At 38.3% G+C, this 21,855-nt stretch overlaps 1 protein-coding gene across 1 annotated transcript in view; it reads right to left on the bottom strand.

Annotated features, from left to right (window-relative positions):
* Positions 1–21,855, bottom strand: part of drp2 (dystrophin related protein 2) — a 174,248-nt gene that overhangs the window by 41,353 nt on the left and 111,040 nt on the right. The window contains exons 8-13 of the mRNA XM_015381980.1: positions 21,223–21,301; positions 17,084–17,144; positions 11,013–11,074; positions 10,425–10,499; positions 6,922–7,123; positions 1,321–1,406 (exon numbers count right to left, since the gene is read on the bottom strand). Of these exons, the coding sequence (XP_015237466.1) occupies positions 1,321–1,406; positions 6,922–7,123; positions 10,425–10,499; positions 11,013–11,074; positions 17,084–17,144; positions 21,223–21,301 (565 nt within the window). The remainder of the gene's footprint in view (positions 1–1,320; positions 1,407–6,921; positions 7,124–10,424; positions 10,500–11,012; positions 11,075–17,083; positions 17,145–21,222; positions 21,302–21,855) is intronic.

The following is a 21,855-nucleotide window of genomic DNA, read 5'->3' as shown; positions in this document are numbered from 1 at the left end:
ACTTCAAATAAGGTTTGGTGTTAAGAGGTGCTTAAAAAAAAGAAAACCTACTCCATATGATTGCTTAATGAACAAATGTTTACAATAATTAGAGGCTGAATTTGGAAAAGTTTTGGTAACCACTTTGTTCCAAAGAAGTTCCAAAAAAGTTAAAAAACAATCACTGGAATTTGTTTCCAAGTTTGAAGATGTTTCGCTTCCCATCCAGGAAGCTTTTTCAATTCAAAATGTCTGAATTAGCATTGAGTTTGAAGCTTTATAGAGCGGCGCAAAAACAAAGCCTTGTGTTGGCTTAGAAAACATACAAATTGAACCAGAAGAACCTGTCTGCCCCTTTGGAATGGGCAGTCATTTGGGTTCTTTGTTAGCCTGCAATACCCAATACTGGTCTATTCCTCTGAAAGGGGGGTTGTTGGGGGGAATTGTTGGCCTGGCTGAGCAGGCGAGATATTTTGGTCTCCTGTATGGGGGTGGGGGTTGCAATGATAGCGGGATAGAATTAACTTTATCACTGCATTGTAGGATTTTGAAAGCTGAAATCTAAGTCCATCCCCTATTTTTAAGGTTGTTTTTTCTTTCTTAACATAAATGCTTCCTTCACACCCCTTTGAAACTACCAGTCTTCTTTGTCCAAAATGTTAATCTTCTGTTTTTTTTTTTTTTATGCATTATCACCAGGGCTTACAATAAATGTGGAGGGTTCCCAAAGTGATGCATAAACTGAAGTAACAACAGAACAATTATAAACATATCTGAGACCACAGCTGCATCTATAACAAGCATTATTGATCCACAAACCAAGCTTAATATTGAAGGTAAAGTTCAGACTTCAGAAAAAGCTCTACAGCCAGCAGAGGAAAGAAATTTACATATCAAACCATACAAATACAAATGTAATATAAAAAATGACAAAAAATTTAAAGCTTTTTAAGTAATTTCCATTTCATATTATTTCACAATGCACAAACATCTAATAAATATGTAAGTAAATTTGTAGTTTTTAAAACAGTATTTGCACCATAAATGTTAAGAGTTATGTTGCACTGGTAGCATATAGACTGCTTATAGTCTTTAAAGTTCACCCCTCTTCAAAAAGTCAGAATTCATATTTTTTAAACAAGAAATTCTGCATTAAACATCAATCCCAATCACAGAAAACAAATTGGGTGCTATAGTTATTTTCAACCTATTTTGGCAGCATAAACATTCTCATGACACTAAATTGATGTCTTGCAGTACTTGCTATTTGTTACTCTTATTTTGAATCCCTATTTTGATCAATATAATGCACTTAGCAACTCAAACAAATATCAGACTTACATTTGTACTTCTCTTGGACGTCTGCATTGCACAAGCTCACCAGTCCCATCTTGAAGCTGAGAACTCGCATTTTGCCGTTCCGAGGACTACAGGGAAGGAAAGCAAAGAGGTTAAAAGAAAATCTCCCAAAATTACAGTTTTTTTAAAGGTGAACAATCTTGAATCCCTGCCTAGTGGATTGTAATAATACAGAGCCCTGCTGGGAAGAATTACACGGGTCGAAGCAGCACAATACAGGTCAGTGGAGTAGTGTGAAATTGCATTAGAGCACATTCAGAGTAAGTAAAGGCCCTTCAGGGAATTGGTAAAGTGTTGTCCAAGAGTTCTATGCCCAGAAGAGCAACAGAAATCTCATATGCTAGTTAAAAATACATACATACAACAGCTTTCCAAAAGCAATCCCTCTTGAAGTTCTCCACATTTTGCCTCAAACCAAACCTTAATAATGTTTTTGGTATTATATGCGACAAACTAACACAATAAAGCCCACTCAGATCAAATAAAATGTTCAAGTAGGATGATATGAGACACTTTAAAGAAGATAAGCCTGTACACTTCATGAAAAATGGTAACAAACTTAAAAAAAAAAAAAATCTTTAGAATTTTTAAGCAGTGGTTATTGCAAAATTTATCTCTGAAGTGTTTAGTGTGATATCATATAGTGTTTTTAACATATAGGTGTCTGGGGCTCTATGTTCTATTGTCTGTCTGTATGCTGAGATGAGGAACCAAACTCCCTATAAGGGCAACAATATTCTATTCTATTCTATTCTATTTGATTCTATTCTATTCTATTCTATTCTATTCTATTCTATTCTATTCTATTCTATTCTATTCTATTCTATTCTATACTCCAGCAAGGCCAAACGTGTTACCAAGGCAATGATTTCCATCAGAGAAACAGACAATATATAAACCTAAGAGAATCACCTAATCAAAGTCTAGACCTATTGTGAATATAATTTAGATCAAGATGACAATAACCTCTCAAACTATTCTTTTTGCAAAGAAGAAAAGGCAAAAACTTTGGTGCCTAGATGTGCAACACTGAGAGATACATGCTTCAAAATATCCCCAGCTGTAGTTGTAAAGTGATGTGATTCTACCAGGTACTGAATCAGGGGGACTTCAAAAGTTTTAATTAAAAACAAAAATGTATCACTAAAAATCATGAACTATGCACTATTGTATATATATTTATATATACACATTCATACATACTGAATGAATTGCATTTTCTTTTCTGCTAGATTCAGGACCAGAGAATGCTCAGAGGAGACACTGAACACATGTTGACAGCTGGATGTCAGTACCTTTAACCCACCCTTTCTGCTGTGCACCTCATGCCTTCTTTAACATGCATCTCAGTGTTGCTCCTAAAGGAACATATTATTCTAGCACTCCCTGACATCGCTCCAGAGTAAATGCAGTCCTAAACATACATGCAAACGCTTCTAAGAGATCTTATCTATTTGTCTTTCACAAATGCGTACAAATATACACTCAAGCCTTATTCACATCCCCTGCTGCTATTTAGAAGAAAAAGGTAATTACTGATATTAATTCAGAAGCAAAGTCTCTGATTGTTTCTCGCTGGAAGCGAGTGATTAAAACCTGCAGACCGGATATACAGCTCCCACTGAGGAATTGTTAAGTTTCAGTGTCTGTGCTGTGGGGCTTTTGCTGGAGGTGGAACACACAGGGAACAAAGCAGGGTGAGTACCGGTGTCAAAGAGGATTTGCTCCGCTTGTGTCTGGGAAGGGGTGTTTGACCTTCAGGCTTAAAACTGTTACTGCAGCTTTAGCTGGTCGCACTTTATCTAAAAGTCTGTGTAAAAAAGCCCCATAAAACTCTTATCCATCTCCACTATGTTTTTCTGCGACTACAGTGACACGGCTTTTGTAAATAATCACAGGGCACCTATGTAAAGGAGAGCTTTACAAAACTCAAAGTGATTATAAGCAGGTATGATTCAAAGAAGCTACTTGTTAGGGTGCTGTGAATCAAAAAGTGTCACAATTTCACCAGTAAAAGGCTTTCACAGACTAATCTCAAAATCGTTTTGTGAGCCTATATTTGGCTATGCAGGGATGCAAATTAAACCACTGTTAAGATTCTTTCTTCTGGAGACAACCGTGCAAAATGAAAAATAAATAAACCTTTAACCATACAAAAGACTAACAAAGGAATATAAATAAATGAATTTAGATTTTTTTTCTTCCATGACTATATTAGTTGGTGTTTTCTGAAATGGAATTCATCATATTTGGTCAAATTTGAAAATATACTATATATTAAAGCAGATAAAACAATTGGATTTTTCTACTTGATAGGGAAAAGAGAGCTTATGTTTTCAAAAGTTAAGCCACTAACCCAAAAAGCAGTAGTGTTAGGCGTTCCTGTAAAATGACTTTTGCAAAATGATGTGGCAATAAAAAGAGATCTATTTACGTTATTGAATTTGCCTTTAGGCAGCACAGTAGGACAGTGTGTAGCACTGCTGCCTTCCAACAATAGGGTCCTTGTTTCGATTCCTGGCCCGGGAGCATTGTGCATATAGTTTCCATGTTCTCCCTGAGCATGCATGGGTTCTCTCCGGATACTCCGGCTTCCTCCAACAGTCCAAAAACATTACCAGGTTAATTGGCTTCTCTAAATTCTCCTTAGGTGTGAGTGTGTGCATGAATGGTTGTTTGTCCTGTTTGTCTCTGTGTTGCCCGGCGATGGACTGGCGACCTGTCCGGGGTGTACCCCACCTCTCGCAACTAAGTAGAGGAGTGTGGCCTCTTGGCTCGGCATTGCGCTTTTGTCCCAGTCCCACGGACTGACACTCTGGGTCCCTGAAAACAAGCTTAATCCCGCACTGCTCCCCGGGCGCCACAAAATGGCAGCCCACTGCTCCCCAAGGGGATGGGTTAAATACAGTACAGAGAGTTAATTTAATTTCTCTGCACTTGTGACTGTGTCATGACAATAAAAAATGCTGTAAAAAAATCCCAGCAGGGATAAGCGTAATGGAAAATTGGATGAATGGATTTTTCTTTTATACATTCTTACAAGAAGTACCAATGGCAGAGGTTGCTTTATTGTTGGGACCAAATTTCTGAACTTGTCACTGTTTGTGGTTGTTTATCACCCAAAAAGGTGTGTGTTAAATAGATCCTGATCTTTAGGTTGTTTGCGTTTGAATAACAAGGCCCTGAATAAAAGTAAAAAAAATGGTGAAAGGTGTATCTGAATTAAACTTTTCCTAAAAGTCGTTTTTGCTGCTTGAAGCATTTTTCTGTTGCATGCGTTTAAGCATGTTTATGTTTTTGCAGCATGTCTTCATATTGCACCTCTCTATTTTCTGTTATTACAGTACAACCTTTTTCCTTTAATGTGACTTTCCCTTAAATGTTTTTTATGTGTCAGTATACTTTTGTGTGGGCAAGTTTTTTTAAACTGTTGTCAAACCATGCATTTGCAGGGCTTTAGATTCCTTACATTAACCTCAGATGTGATCTGATTCCACTGCTCTAATTAAGAATCATGCATTCAGGTCTATGTTTACAAAATGGAAAACCTGCTGTGAGGTCAATGTGAACCTTTTAAAATAGTTTAAAAACCACATGAATAAAAAGAATATTAGACCTACTGAGAGCATGTTGAACATAATGATGATTTTGTCACTTTTTTTGTCTTGCAGGTTTTGTACACTTGCTCAGAAAATCTAAATCCAAGAACAGTCTTTATAATGGTATAGATTTATATGGGTACCTAAAGTTAAAGGAATAGTGAAGGATTGTGAATTTGTGAATTGTTGAAAAGACCTGCCCTCTCCAATAAAAAAAATAAAAAAATTAACATGCACAACCCTGTACCAGCTCCAGAGAAGGAACGCCTATTCCATGCATGTGATAGCACGCTCTGTTTAAAAGTTGCTGTTTGCATCGCTTTGCATTTGTTAAAAGGGATTTTTTCCTCTCCGCTGTCGCTACAAGCATGCTTAGTGTGAGGGATTGCCTTCTAGTCAATGAGTCGATGCAATCAACTGGTTTTCCTTAGATAGAAAACTTTGAATCAATATAACTGTATGATCTAGTGAACTGTAAAGTGCCTTGAGAACACACTTGTTGTGAATTGGCTTTATATAAATAAACCCTAATTAAATCTCTCATACAACCTTACTTTCCAAAACAAGATTCACAAATTTTCCACTATCTCAGCCTCACCACTAGTGTTATGCCGAGAAATTCCTGACTGCCCAGAAATACCTCCCCTCTCGCACACAAAAACTCTCAATTTTAGGGCATCAATGCAAAAGAAATATGAAAACATTAAGAATATGTTTAAAATTTTCCCTTTCGTTCATATTTCAATCTATTTTCTCATCAGTGTGCAAGAGTGTAGGTAATTCTCGACAGGCAGATATTTCTTTGCATAACAACGGTAAGTGAAAATGTGGATGAGCACGTAGGACGGCCTTATGTAAACATATCACCGTAATGATTGACAATTAGGAGGGCCACTTATTTAGATGATCCACCCAGAAAAAGAATGACCTCCACTATACCTTTAATTTATGATCAAACTGAGACTATTGTCTTTGGCCTACTAAAAATCTAATTAAATGACTTTAATCCTATGAAAAAATGTTATCTATGAGAAAGAGCAATTGAAAATTACTGCTGGAATAATAAAACTCTTACATTTTTAACATTATTTATTTGCTCTGGACTGTGCAACTTGATAAACAGGATGCACAATGCTGTTGAAAGGGCAGCCTTTCGTGAAATCAGGATTTTTTATAACTTTTCACTTGTGTTTCCTCTTAATGTCATTCACAATCCCACTAAAAACAAACTTAAGCTACCCTTATGTTGGTGGTACTGTAGATTGGTGGCCTGTTCACTGTCTACCCAGTCTCTCACCCAATGACTCCTGGAGATGGGTAGCAGTTTAACAATTCAAGAAACGCCAAGGGTGTCAAGGTAATGTTTTGCCAACAGGCAAGTATCAGTTAGAGGAATGGTACATAAAATACAAATTTTCATGAAAAAAATTGAGAAATAATATTCAGAGAAATTAATGGAGTGGGGCACTTATCCATCCATTTTTTATCACTGTGACTCCAAGAAACTCCAACATACAAATATTGGGATTACATGGAATTCATTGTGATACTCCTATTAAAGTTTCACCTGATCGCTTCTAATCCATTGCACTGAACTGTAGAGGAGCTGAGCGGCTCCTTCATTGGCTGACAGAGGCAACCTTAGTGCATAAGGAGCACTACTGCATCCCCCATGCTCAGACTACTCTATAACAGCCCGTGCAATAACCTCTGTGTAGCAAATACCTTTAATCGTTTTTTAACTTGTTTTGCTCATTTACCTTGCTCTTCTTAGATTGCACATTTTCTGAGTGTCTGCATACCACTTGTGTGTTAAAAAGAGCTGCTGTAACAAGAGAATTTATCTTATTTTAAAGGTGGTATATAATGAATCCATAAACAAGTTGTATTGGCTGGATGTGGAAACCCTTTGTCAAGCTAGAACCCAAACAGGAAATCATATTCAACACTTCACCTTTATCTCAGCAGAAAAAATTACACTCACCTATCATAAACATTGAGCAGCCAGTTGAGGCACATATCAACGCAGAGAGGAATGTTGACCAGAATGGACCTCTGCTCCTCCAACCTCTCGTAGATGGCAGTCAGGCCATGAATCACCTCCACAACATCCATCACGTGCTCCCCCTGCTGCAGCTCCTGCTCCCGAAACACGTCTACCAGGCTGCTCAGCGCCACCAAATCCACTGAAAACAACACACAAGCTTTCATTTCAAATACAGATATAAAGCATTGACTAAGTTGAAGTATTATTCAAGAAAAAAACTTTTTTTATATACTAATGAGAAATTAGACTCCTGCATATTCCTCAGGATTAAAATATATTTAGATTCAAACCAACATTTATGTGAATACAACAGTCATAACATACAAAACAACCTAATATAATAACCATGAGAAAAAATAGCTATTAAGAAATGATTAATAGTCATCAAACAGTACTATTAATTAATCTAGAATATACTCTGTAACTATTCATTAGGTTAAAAAAATAGGAAACTATTGTGAACAATTCTAAATTCTACTCTGAAAACTACCCTACAAGAAGATTTAATGACAACGACCCAAAGTTTAAAACCTTAATTAGCTGATTGAAATCAAAACTTTATCAGGAGCTGCTCAGCCTCTCGGGTGTATCTGGCCATGCGAGCTGGTTGATAGCTGTGTTGACTGGCACTAGAAGAATGGGGGCACAGTTTAGAATAAATCAAGGATTTGGGATAAAAAAAGGAGTAACAAAACAAGCCAATAAATCTTGAGATAGAAAAATGTTGTATGGTCCAGCTTTTTTAAAAAGGGTCTCCATAGTGGCAGAGGATTCCAGCCAAGCTAATCCTAAAGTCATTCTCTTTTAACATCTAACCAGCACAACCAGAGAAAATATTGCACTTTGCCATGTATAGAGCAATCATCTTCATCCCATGTGGACAAGTCTTACATGTCTGCAGGCTCATAATCCCAGGATATAAACCTTTGAACAACAGTGAAATAAGGAAATGCTTTCACTCTACCCACTGATCTATATACAGATGAGGATTTCAACAGATCAACAGTGCTCGTTTGTGTCACATGTTTCATTGATAGCTTTACAATAAATTAAACATGAGTCTTTCTCAATATTAAGTACACATTATGTTAAGGGCTAAAAACATTGCATTTAGGTATTTTATGCTATATTTGAAAAAATAAAATAAAATTAACAATGAGGCCCGCAGAGCATTTTTTTTTTTTTTGCTTTTTGTGCAGGAAATTTCTTCTCAGATTAGGCAGACAGCAGGTACAGTACAACAAATCTCCTCCTCTATAGGCTGCTTTCCATGCCCCCACCTGAAGGCTGTGCCCCTTCAACCTGCAACCATGATGACTGAAAATAGAGACTAGGAGCATGGAATAATACATTAGATGAAGGCAGTAGCTTCTGCTACAAATTGCTCTGCATAACTTATTTCCCCTTGTGACATCATAAGGGGAATGTTTTTCAAACAGAGCCTTTTAAGCACACATTATCTAGGAGGGGAAGAAAGGCAGTGAGAGAGGTAAAAGGCTTTCTTTTTATTAGTGAATCTCATACAAAGGCTCCAGGACATTGATTGTTACAAAAAGTTTATAATGTGAATTTTGCATGAAATGGGTTCTTTCATAATGGCACCTGCATCAACTCAGCTTCATGCTGTCATGCCATACTAGCTAATAAATACATTCTCTGCAGGTGGAAAGGAAATAATAGTACACCAGCAGCACTTTCAGTCAACCAGACACCCATACTGCAGACCACTGAGATGGCAAGTACATTTCCTAACATCAGAACAATGTGGCCCTTTTGGCTTAGAGTTTCAGTCAAAGAACAGAAAAGGGTGGTTAGATGGACTGGATCATTGTAGTTAGTATCGTTTTCTGGATAAAGGTTGATTGTAAGATATGATACATGTGTAGAGATCCTAGGTTCCCCCACAGTGGATCACTGACAAAGTAAAAGTTCTTCATAAATTAATGATGAGCACATATCCAATATGTTTGAGCAAAGAGGGGAATCTTGCACAGCTTCACAGAAAAATAGCAGGGGAGAAGTTGCAATAAGTGGCTATTTACCAATGTGGGGATAATGTCACATGATTTAATATGATAACTAGCCAAATTCAAGCACACGACCTACAAAAACTAGCACAATATAATTATTCACTTGCCAGTGATTATAATTGTTCTAGACCAAGGAGTGCCACAAGTGTGGATGACAGGTTTTTCCATCTAAAATCAAAGACAAATATATTTAAAATAACCTGAAGAAAACAGCGATTGTGCATTAAATGTTTAATCCTGTGTTGTTTTTGGATTGCAGTTGGAATTAAAAAAATTGTTAAAATGCGTTCAGGTAATGCAAATCAATACACACGTAAATTTCTGTCAACATACAGTATACATCAGTCCACATCACTCCTTCTGAACACCGACCTGTGGCAGCAGTATCTTTTTCTACTCTGCAACAGCAGTTCTTATTAAACCAGTTTGGCTACTTAAGCCCCACCATATGTTTCAAGAGCAGTGACACAAATTTGATTTAGCTCTTATAAACTAATTTGAGGGCCCATCCTGGGAAGCGGAGCTAAAAGGGTGTCCGTTGATGCCAGGTATAATTGGATAGCACGATAATCAGAACAGGGATAGGAGATAAGGGGCGGTATTCTCATGGTTGAAGGGGAATCACCCCAAAAAATATATTTTTGAGGAGCTGCAAAGCAGATCTGGTCAGCTATTTATTGTGTGCATGGGTGGGAAGAATGAGGATTCCGGAGTTACCAAGGCAGCCTAGCAATTAAATTCAGTAACAATATTGACTCCTAGACCCAAGGAGGGGAAGATAACTGCTGGAAAGAGAAAGGGACTGTAAAGGGTTTCATACTTATGCTAGCTTAGCTTCATTAAAGCAAAGTTCTGTAGAAAGGAGGGAAGGTTAGAACTAAATTGACAAAGAAATATGATAGAAATGAAATCGGCAAAAGGGGAAAAATTGGACAAGCTCTAACTCTAGATGAGGTAGAGTTAGAGCCTTTTAAGAGAGAGAAAAGTGGTCGAAAAAGAGTCATCAACCCTGATGGGACCGACAATAAAGCTTCAACCAAGCAGCTAAAACTAATTAGCTTTCATTTTGTAACTCAAATGGACCAATTAATAGCAAATTAACCAGAATGCAGGGTTTTGATGACAGTGAGGAAGCATTCTGGCAAGTGGGTAACTCCAGTGGGATTATCATTACTTCTGATTACAGCATTTTTAAGCCTATCCCAGGAGATTTTTTTTTATTTATTTACTGTTTCCAAGCAGAGATGAGGATGCCATGACGCTTTTGAGAGTTGACTGAACAGATTAGCCACAGCTAATCTTTACATCACAGAAAACGGGTCACCGTGAATTTCTGGTGTTGCAGGATAACAGAATATCATTCAAGCAATCTACCAGAGATACAATATTCCAACAAAATATGAAACATACGTCTTAAAGCCTTCTGAACGCGGCGAAGCTTCATAGCTGTTCTGTATGCAGAGAACTTGATGTTGTTCAGATCCGCTGGTGGAAGGAGGAAGAGATATAGACAGTGATTTAAGAGATGAGTAAAAAAAATTATCCATTCATAACAAGTATCTACCCTGCGACACAAGAACAACACATGCAATCCATCCTCTTTGTTTATCACAACATGCAGATGTCAGTACTGTAGTATTTGTTGAATCCTTATCCAACCATGTATTTTTTTGTGCACATGCATGTCCAGGTGAGCCTGTGACAGTGTGGGTATCTATTTCTGCAAGCTCCCCATGTCTGATGAGATTAACCGCGAAACACATCATGTCCTTTAATCACAATTAATTAGAGGCTAAGCAGGAAGCAATCACAGCACTGGCAAATTGGGGCTCGTAGGTTAATGACAGTAAAAATGTAGCCCCCGAGGTGATTGAGATGCGGGTCGTTTAATGAGCTGCGAGATAAGGCCCTCGCAGCTGAAGCCCAAACTTGTGGTCGATTCTGCAGTTCGATCGGGGTCACGGAAGACTGAGCAGGACGTCTTGTCCCTTCACTCACCCAGTGCTTGGTACAGCTCTGTCATCTTTGGATGGTCCCAGCATGTCGTCTGGGCCTGATGGCTGAAAAAAAAAAAAAAAAAGCCTAATAATTTCATGTAACAAGGAAACAATAGGAGTGGACCAAGTAAAAGGAGAATACATTTTTTAATGATACAGGCAGGAGTTCAGCATAATGGAAGAACTCATGTTGAGACATTGGAACCAGAACACATGTTTATGAGTGTCTGCAACACTCATAAACATAACATGATCCAACTCATACCTATCTTAAGAAAAAAATGATGTGGTTTCCTCTAAGGAAACATTCAGGAAATGTATCATCTATAAGATGGATCCAATAAAAGGACAAGAGCAGCAGAATAAATGAGAAAACCCCAGAGCAGGAAGTCTGCCAGAAAACATGGGCCTCTTAGGGCTGCAATCATCATTCTACCTGCACAACGCTCATTGATTACTGAGTAGAGAGCTACTCAGATGCTATACATCTCCCATCCCCACTGGAATAGGAATACAGTCCATAAAGCACTGACTGGCAGGCTAAACAAAGACCCACAAGGTTGTGTTGCAGATGATTAATAAGATAAATACTGCAAGTCCACAGAGAAACAAACCACAGAAGCGTTTGTTCAGCTGCAAATATACCATTCAGAACAAGTCATTCTTAATATACATAAAGTTTATTTATAAAAAAAAAAACACAATATAATATTGATCAGATGAACTGATGAATAAATATGTGCTTAGCCAGAAAACACACAAACAATGGCCTAGCAGTTCTGTTATTGGTCTCTAGGAGGACAAAGAGGCACATGGTGATAACCTTAGAATGTACAGGGATGCTAAATCAGAATTCATACAGAAAGAGCCCAAAGCCAGAAATGGAAACAATCCCCATCCATCCATCCATTTTCTGACACGCTTAATCCCAAGTGGGATCGCGAGGGGTGCTGGTGCCTATCTCCAGCTGTCTACGGGCGAGAGGCGAGGAACATCCTGGACACGTCGCCAGTCCATCGCAGGGCAGAAACTATCGCCAATTTGTTCTATTGGCTTGGCTATGGATTTAAAACGATTTGTTCCATAAAGTGTTTGCACAACCTTTGATAAAAAGAACTACTATCAAACTTTTATGTTTGTCAATTAGACTTAACTTCAGTGTGGAAAACTCTCGGCCACTATTCTTTTGTAGAATAATCTTAATACAGTCACAAAGAAAATTGAGAAAAAAAAGGCCAACATGTTTAAAATCATACCATACTATCTTAATTAGATTAAGTATAAAATATTAATAAGCCCTCCAATCCCAGTCATGAAAAGCGAAGGACAGCTATAACCTCAAAGGATTATCTACAAGCAGGCATTGATAAGATGAAATATTCCTGTTTTTACCAATGAGTGAAGAACATATAGGAAGGAGCATACATCTAGAGAAGCAGCAACAGCAAGCTAGTCATTAGGAAGCTGTTGGGATCCTCAGGCTTGCCCACCAGAGGGCGCTGAGGATCCTCCTCTGTTTTATGTTGTTTTTCTGTTAGGACTGGGGTTACTGCTGGGATCTGGAGAGTTACCATCTGTCTCCAGCAGAGTGCGCTGTGGGTCTCCTGGGCTGGAGCCCTCCAGCACACCTGAAGCTCGTCAGCCCATCAGGAGACCTTTCCTACTTAAGCAGCGACCAGACCTGTCTTCAACGCCGCAGTGTTGACTAAGTTTGGTTAGCGAACCTGAGCCTCTGTTGCCTGAAAGAATCTTAGTAGTTCTCAAGAGAGAAACCTGATTCTAACCTGCCTCTGTCTTCTTGCTCACAGGAAACCTGATCGAAGTCTGAAGCTCTGGATGAGCTTTGTCTAGAAACCTGCCTGCCTGCCCAAGGAAGCCAAACCTGAAGGTCTTAGTCTGGATTCCTCCTTCAGCTCTCAGGGGAGAGCTAGGAAGTTGAGCCTGAAGATCTCAGTCTGGATTCCTCCCTCAGCTCTCAGGGAAGAGCTATGAACCAAACCCACGTTTGAGGCCCACTAGCCAGAAGCTAGACGCTGCTGCTGCTAACTTCAAGCCTCAGACCTCAGCCTGCCACCTGCCTTCAAACCCTCCTGGTTCCCTCCTTCGTCCTGCTAACCTCAAGCCTCAGACCTCAGCCAGCAGTCTGCCTCTGAACCCTCCCGGTTCCCTCCTTCGGCCTGCTCACCTCAAGCCTCAGACTTCAGTCTACTGTCTCAGAATCCGCCTTGGACTAATCTCCTCTGCTGCTCAACTCAGCTCCAGGCAGGAACTCAGCTTAGACCAGCCCTGGACCTGATGACTTCCTGATCTGCTTATTCAAATTATAATAAACCTTTGAACTTTTTCCCTGCCTCCTGGTTGTGTTTCTGCATATGGGCTTGAATCCTAAACCCATCATGACAGAAGCTTTTGTTCTTATACACTTTACTAATGTATTGCTTTTGCAATATTTCTAGAAACCATATACAAATAAGTGTGAAAAAAAATTAACCCAATTTATTCCTCACAAATGTCTCTCTGTTAGTAGATCATTACCTCATGTCTGTCTGCTGCCCCTGTCTTTATTGGATATCAGTTACTGACTGGGCATTGTATCTGATCAGACTTTTCAGATAAGTAAAAAAACAGCTCTTTACATAACATTAGATCAGAGTGAAAACAGTTAAACTCAAGTTTAATATTACCACATACATATGGTAAGATTACATTATAAGTTTATGCTCTATCTGTTTTATGATTCAGCATCTATCTATGTTTTAAATATTAATCACCTCAGTTCCCAGACAACAGTAACCTGTCATTTTACTCAGGCATGGAATCAATACTGTAAAGAGTTTGTCTTCTTCTGAGACAAAAGACCAAACCTTCCAAGGCTGAATGTTTAGAATTTTGTCAAATATTTCAGGACATTATTTTTTGTACAACACAAAGTGAAAAAAAAAATTCAACAATGATTAATAAATCAACAAAACTTACTTTTGCTATTTAACTAAGAAATGTCATAATAAACATATATTAAAGTTGATTAAAAAGCAAATTATGGAATACCTTGCAAGCAAGAGTCACAGCATTTGGCCACAAACTCTGCAAAATACCTCCTACAAGGAGCATACAGATGCTTTACCCTTCATACAGAAATGTTTCAGACCAATGTAATGCAGTGACATCTATGTGATCACTGTGTCAACCAGAGGCAGAAGGCTGAAGCAGAGCAAACATAGCTGCACCAGGCTTAGCTGGAATACCCTCTATTTCTTTTGAGAAATGAGCAAAAGGATATAATTTTGGGCTTTGTAGATGGGATGATGGCTGTGGGTTTCCCCTGACGTTTCTCTCCTGTTTCCACCCCTGTCTGGGGTATGTGTGGGTTGGGAGAGATGAAGAAGCTAAGGGCCGACTTTCTCAGTTATTGATTATTTCACATGCTTAAACAGCTGTTACCTCAGGAAATGGCTGATCAGAAATGATTGTTCCCCCATAGTGAGCTGCCCTCATACGCCACTTTTTGCGGCATTGTCTCTGTGCAGTGTGCATGGCTGTGGCATCTTGTCACAAATAGCAGGGGCGCCTAAAGCTGCATGGGACTTCAATTTGCCAATTCTCTATACAGTAATAAGATAGATAATGACAAAAAAGCTGTTGTGGTGCACATGATTTTTAAGTTATTTTATTGACATGGAGTTCCCTATCAGTCATGGCTACCTTGATTCTAAAATCTGCCACTCGTTGACACAAAGAATAAGCAGCCATTCTTTGTCTGGTTTTGCTGCAATTTATACAGCAGCACCTGGCAGGATTTGCTTGTTGTTCTTTCCATTTATGCCCTAAACAGTATTTAAAGTTAATGTAAGGTGTTAATATTGGTGTTCTGAGATTGTCAAACCATAATTTGTTACAATCAACAAGCCAAATTTGAATAACTAAAAACACTGCAAAGCATGTAAAAGTAGGTCTCAGAATTATTGAAAACAACACCAGATTTCCCTGCACTGAAACCCTGGGAACGTGTCCTCTGGTTTACACAGCAGCCAATGTGAATAAGAACTTTCTTTTGCACTGTCGAGGTGGCTTGCCTTTTAGGTAAGAGAGCTCTGACAACTTTGTTGACAATAATGGGCAACATTTCAAAGAGCAACAGCAACACACAGGGCTTGAATAGTGTGAGGGAATTCAGATACACACTCTAGCTTGTCATAGATATTTGTAGAGCAATGCAATAGAAAATTATATTTAAGTTGCTCCTCTTTGATCATGTAAACAAAATGTTAACATCTACAGATGTTACATATTATTCAACTGAATATGATTGAAAGAGGCTCTTGGGAAAAAAAAAATGCTTTTACATGGCTAACTATACCATTGAGTACGACCTCTCAATCAGTAAGCTTTTTTGTTATGGTTGTGTATTTTGTGTAATAATTACCAAGGTGTCAGGTCTGTCACAGATCTGCCTGTGTTTTAAATGAGCCATCAAGCATTTCAGCCAAATTACTGCTCGCCTTATCAACCTAACTTTCTTGGTCTTCAACTGGTACAACTCTGGTACTCGATGGCTGTGGTAAGGGGAAGGGTGAAAAAAAAACAGATTCAATGTATTGAATTCAGCTCTGTGATGAGAGAGCAGCTCTATTAGCAACACCCAAAAAGTCCTGAAATACAGGAATTGTCATGATCTTGGCCATGATGACTGGATTATTAGTTCGGTCCTTCCACCTGCTTAGCTCCACCTCGTTTTCCTCTGCCCTCATCTTATCCACCTGTTCCAGCTCCTATTTATGCTGCCTGTTTCCAGCCATCAGTACCAGATTATTCGAGCTCTGTGAGAGTAACTTCCTTTGTGTTTCTGGTGACCGTTTCTGCCTCTGGACTTCAGAGTTTTGTTTGCCCTGTTTCTGGTCTGTTTGCCTGATCTGTTTTCGGACTGTTTCCTGGATTCTGCCTACTAACGACCTTGGATCTGCCTCCTGACACGGGCGTGGATTCTCCTTTGGTACCTCTTTGGCTCTCTAATGTTCTGGCCTGGAAATCTGCTACTGCTACGACTCTGGCTTTGGATTCTCCCTATGAATATGTCTGCTCTTCCGCGTCTGCTGGCTTCTGCTCATCAGTCTGCTCTGCTTCTCTCCTGGGACTCTGGAGGTGGCTCCCACTGCATGCTGTGGAGAAACAATCCTTCAGGATTCCACTAAGTCCTCCAGGCTCAGACTGAACTCTTAACCAGGTTAGAGACTTACATGCACGTAATCGTTGCCAGTCTGAGTTTCGTAGTCACTAACCTGATTTTCCACCTCTACAGAGTTTCCAGCAATCCTGCTTCAGCTGTTAAGCCACTGTATGCAAAGCACTAATACATGCTTAATTGTGAAAACACTCTGATCTGTCTGCTTGTATTCTGAGTCCTTCGTTTGGAGCCTTCTGATAGAAAACTTTAACCTAAATTGAATTATAGCTTCATGATAAAATTCTTAATGGTTGAGAGACTCTTAGCAAGTTTAGAAGAATGGATTTATGACATTTATAAGGTGTTCAAAAGTAAATGGCAAGATTATTTTTACACTTTAATGTATTGACATAAATCTATTTAATTGTATAACAATTCAGTTAACTTTGAATGCCAATTTTGTGCAAGATTATTTAAAATAAGTCACTTTTTACTATCATATCACCTTACATTAAATGCTCAGAATTTGTGTGCTTCTAATATAATAACATTGAGAACTGATGTTTCTTTTTATTGTGTTTACATAAAATAGCAGAACAATTAAATTACAAAACTAACTGGGGCTTTTATGGGTGCACCTTAGGTGAAAAGTGCTGTAATAAACTGCCTACTGATCTTCATGTAATTGCCAAAGAAGCCGAAAAACACAGCAGACTGAAAGAGCATTTACTACATACTGTATATGTGAGATAATCCATTGCATAATATCTTTAGAAAAAGCATCACACCAAGCTTTGTGTGTGGTTGTTTTTATAATCAAGGCAACCACCTCTCGTCTAGTCATTTAACCTGCCGTTAAAAAGGTGAGCTTATCTGGACAATACAAACACTTATCACAAAGCTGTACTTACTTAATGTAGTAGGGCACTTTGTTTGGGGAGATGGCACGCTCCCATGGTATCTGCACTGAACCTGTGCAAACACAAAGAGAGGGAAAAAAAATCTATTTCAGAATGGTCCCGTCATGCATGAATTGCCATTGTGCCAGTGCGCCTGACAGCGTGTCCAGACACAGTGTCCATTCAGACCTTTCCTAACTGAGCTGCTCCCCTGTACAACAGGTGCAGTGATGCCAAAAAAAACAAGTTCATTGTATGAAGGGGTTTTCACAGACTGTTGGCTTGTTTAGCATTGAGGAATAGATCACAGCTAGTCAGTCAGTGAGCATGGACCCTTTAAAGCATTTATGGAGCGCAATCACACCATGCTTCAGCCCACATTTGCATTAAGAGCATCAAAAAAGACTATTACACCATCAGTTGTTGGGATATTAGACTTACACGTGCAGAACAAAATGCATTTTACTTTTCCTGAGGTCTGAATAAATAAAATGCAGTGGATAAATAGAGTCAGATACATGTATATGTAAGGGACAAGGAATTTTTTTTTTTTTTTTTTTACACATTACATTTAAATAAAATTCTATTTGAAAACAATGACAATATATTTGTAAATGGCATAAATAGCTCAAAATTGCAGGATGTATGGAACTATATAATTAATTGCATAGGTAACATTTGTCCAACATGCTGTCTAGTCAAAGTAAGGATGACAATCTATTAATGAAGGGCTAGCATCTATAGCACAGTTCCTCAAGTCTGGTCCTCAAGGTCTGATGTGCTTCAACATACCCAAGTCGAAAAATCTGCTCATTAGCAGGACTCTGGATAACTTAATTGCATACTGAGGAGTGTTGAAGATTGATTCATTTTTATTTTATTTTCTGTTTTAAATAACTGTTACATCTGTTCATTTCTATACCTGTTCAAACAGACATTCTTATGCTTACATATGGTGGCCAGAGGGGCTCCAGCATCACCTTATATGGTAATGCTGTAGCCCTGGATGCTGATTGGGGGGCTTTTGGGAGAAACACTTTCTGACTGACTTTCAGATAAAATGCGAAATACTGCATAAGCTCTCTGCCCTTTCAGTGGGTTCGCATCTAAATAAGGGCCTAATAGAAGGTGAGATCTTCCTCTGCAATTTAGGCTTTTATCAAGGATTTTGTTAAACATGACTGAAATGAATTCTTGCTTAAACATGTTTACTCCTTTCTGTATGCTATCTGAGAAACAATACCTGCAAAAAATCAAAATCTAGATAAGTCATTCTTTCTTAAAATAAGTGCATTTGTTCTTGGATTGAGGAGGTAAAAGAGACATTTTGCCAATGGAAGAAGACAATTTACACTTAAAATAAGAAAACACAATTGCATTGTCTTATTTCAAGTGCATTTCATCCAATTATCTTATTGTAAGAGTAAAAATACTCATTCCATTGGCAAACCATCTCATTTACCTGCTCAAATTTAGGGTGAATACACTTAATTTAAGACATTTTTACTTATTTCTAGATCGTTTTTGCAGTATGGATCTGGACCAGGTAATAAAAGAGTGAAACAACAGGAGGTAATTCAGCTATTTTAATCAGGTGTGGAAGCAGAAAATTGTCTGAAAGGTGCAGGACATGGGGCGTTGAGGACAGTATTAGAGGAACCCTGATCTATTATATGATGTTAAAACATAAAACTGCAAAGACCTCAGGAACAACATAAGGTAATGAAATGAAAAAGAAAGAGTAACAGATATAGAAATCAGTCTGATCAATGGTAAAGATACTTATGTCTGAAAAACTAAAGATGCTCCTCCATGGTACAAAATGATAAGGGATAGATTTCCATTGTTCGACTGATTATCCTAGGCTTCATTTGTCCACAAATGCTAATGACTCCAATCAGTTAGGTGGAATGTGTATGTTTCTTACAGGAATAAAAACAAAAGAATACTTTGAATTTTATGCTTTTCTAAAGACACGAGAAAAAGTTATTGAGTCTGGATTAGAAGCTTTAGCTTCCCGTATTCCACTCTTTGTTAAGTCCAGAATAGAACAGAGAGAGATAATCAGTTCTATCAGCATTATATCAGAATTAAAGGGTTAGTATTTGTAAAGATGAAAAATCAGACTGAATGTGACTATTTACTCAGGCTTCTGTTAGTTTATTCATAGAAGGGATCACTCATTAGTTCTTTCTGTCCAAACATAATATTTCGCTTTTTAATACAACACATTACATTCATTCACCCACAAACCGTTTGTCTAAGAATCCTTATGAGATACTGGCATTATCTTTTATAAGCTAGAGTTCACTTTTATTAATAGAGCAGAGGTTTTCTCCTCTTAGTGTTGCTGCACACAATGTTCTCAACATGATGGGCTCATTGAGTCCTCCTCCATAGAACAACAATGTCCTTCAACTTCCTCAATCTATAATTTCTCTACTACAGATTTATATTTTAGAATCCATTTTTTTTTTTTTTTTTTTTGATAAATCTAATCTAAAATATAGGGATGATAAATATGTGTTTTTTGTTGTTGTTGTTGTTTTTGTTTTTCTTTTGCAAAGTAACATTTAATCACTAACTGTGGGGCTTAATGCATTTATAAGTTTCACCAAACATGATGAGTTACGAGAAAAAACACATATTGAGATCTTGATTTATCACACATGGGCTGAGAGAGCCACAGCAATGCTGTAAATTAACCAAAGTGTGGGAACTGTAAACAACATTCAGAAGCAGTTGTGGGTGGTGAAAGAAGGGCCATGCAACATTCAGTTCTAACGTTTCCAAAGATAATCGGTTGGAGTATCACAAAACATAAACAAACAATAAAGCAGACTAAAGCTTATGCTTCTAAAGTAACATGTTGAGTAAATTTGAGTTGTTTTTCTAGCTTAGTACTTTTTTTTCTTGTAATAATAAGTAGACCACAGGCTATCAGCAGTGTTTCCTTATATTAGGACAGGCTTCAGGCCATTTACAATTTTCTATTACTGATTTTTTTTTTCTAAAAATCACTCCGAAATTGATTTTCATCACAGTCAAAGTATTTTTTTCAGTCTGAATATTTTATTTTTTGAATAAAATATTTCATCATGTTCAAATTTAATAGTCGCAGAAACTTGCTTATGGACACAGTAAATGCAAACATTTGAGAAGATCTTCATACTAATGCAATTGCAAAGTGAGCTTAATGTTATTCTCTTTGATTCAGAGATACATATTCAATGTACCAGCCACAGTGGTTCACAGATTTAATCAGCTGTTTTCGTGTTTCAACATTTTAATGAACAAAAATGTGACTATGCCAATCATAAGTAGTAAGCTCAAGTCGAAGTTCCCCAAAAACTGCTATCCTGTAACTCTTACACGAATCCATGATGAACGCCCCTGAATACGATGGTTGAATACCCTCATCAGCGTGTTATTCAGCACTGCAAAAGCCTGGTGATGAGCCATTTACTTGATTCAGGTGATTCCAGTTGCAGGACAGTTGCTCTCTAGGATCGAAATTAGGCACCCCAGTTTTAAGCCGTCATCCAAATTCGAGAGAAGTCAATTCTGGGCATTCTTTCAGTTTGAGAAATGAAATGATGATTTATGCATTCACCAGCACTGAACCATATCAACCACCACCCTTTTAAAAGCCTTGGTATACCTTGATATCAGTGACAGCCACATGTCTGATGGCAGCTACTCATCTTTACATCACTAGAGGGAACAGAAGCAGATGCTTCCATTTCATATACTCACATACAAAAAAGGCCTACAATGTAGAGCTTTTACACTTCTTTTTCAATTTAAATTAGATTACATTTTCAGGCTCCCTACTGCTTTTCCTCATCCTCAGCAGAACAGCATGTAGAGGAAAAGACAGAATGTATAAATGTGGCTCTCTGATCAAATTAGGGCCACGTGTACCAGAGGAACAAAGCTCGGCAGCTCCACCTCTAACCTAAAAGCACTCACACACACACAGCAGCTTATAGCCTCAACACCGCCTTATTGTATTACCCAACCCAAAAACCCAAACACAAACACAAACACATACAAGCATCTTGTTTCTTTGAGGTAGTGCCTTGGCACAGCATGGCACAGACTGTTGCAACACGAGGCACTGACTTCAAATAGCAGAGGAGGAATCTTACTGGAGAGGAAGTGCTGCGATCCGGGGCCAAAGTCTCTGTGTGCATCCTGGAGCTGCTTCAGCCGCTCCTCTATGGAGCCCTGAGGACACACACAAAGACGCTCACAAAGTTAAATCAAAGAGAATCCTGCTGCTCGTCACTCCCTATCACAAGCTCCCACAAAACGAAAACAAACAGAGGCACAGGCTACCTGCTTCTCCTCCATTAGTAAACTGCTGAATGCAAATTAAGTGGAACGTGATTGTTTTTTTTGTTTTTTTTTGCTGTGCCGCTGCAGCTCCTGGAAGACCATGAAAGCGCGTGAAGACCAGGTAGAAAATGAAGACAGAGATTAGCAAATTTTCTATCATGTGAAAATGAAGACAGGCTGCAGAGTGGATGTGGAGGGGAGCTGCATGAGGAAAATAATGAAATCAGTGAAAATAAGGGAGTTCACAAAGCATCAAACCATGGAGACTGAGTTGACAGAATTAAGTTTGACTTTGCTACGCTACAAAAAAAAAGCACTTTTATATTTGGTAGGTTTCCCATCAAATGGGATTTAGCCTGTCTAATCCTAGTTATTTAAAAAAAAGTATTGGATTTGGCACATAAATCCCTGTCAGCTGGATGTTAGAATTCCTCCTCCAACAA

Source organism: Cyprinodon variegatus, unplaced genomic scaffold (genome assembly GCF_000732505.1).
Source record: "Cyprinodon variegatus isolate N-32 unplaced genomic scaffold, C_variegatus-1.0 Scaffold245, whole genome shotgun sequence".
Taxonomy (NCBI): Eukaryota; Metazoa; Chordata; class Actinopteri; order Cyprinodontiformes; family Cyprinodontidae; genus Cyprinodon; species Cyprinodon variegatus.
Note: the sequence above shows the minus strand (reverse complement) of the source record. Positions and strands in the feature narration are given on the sequence as shown.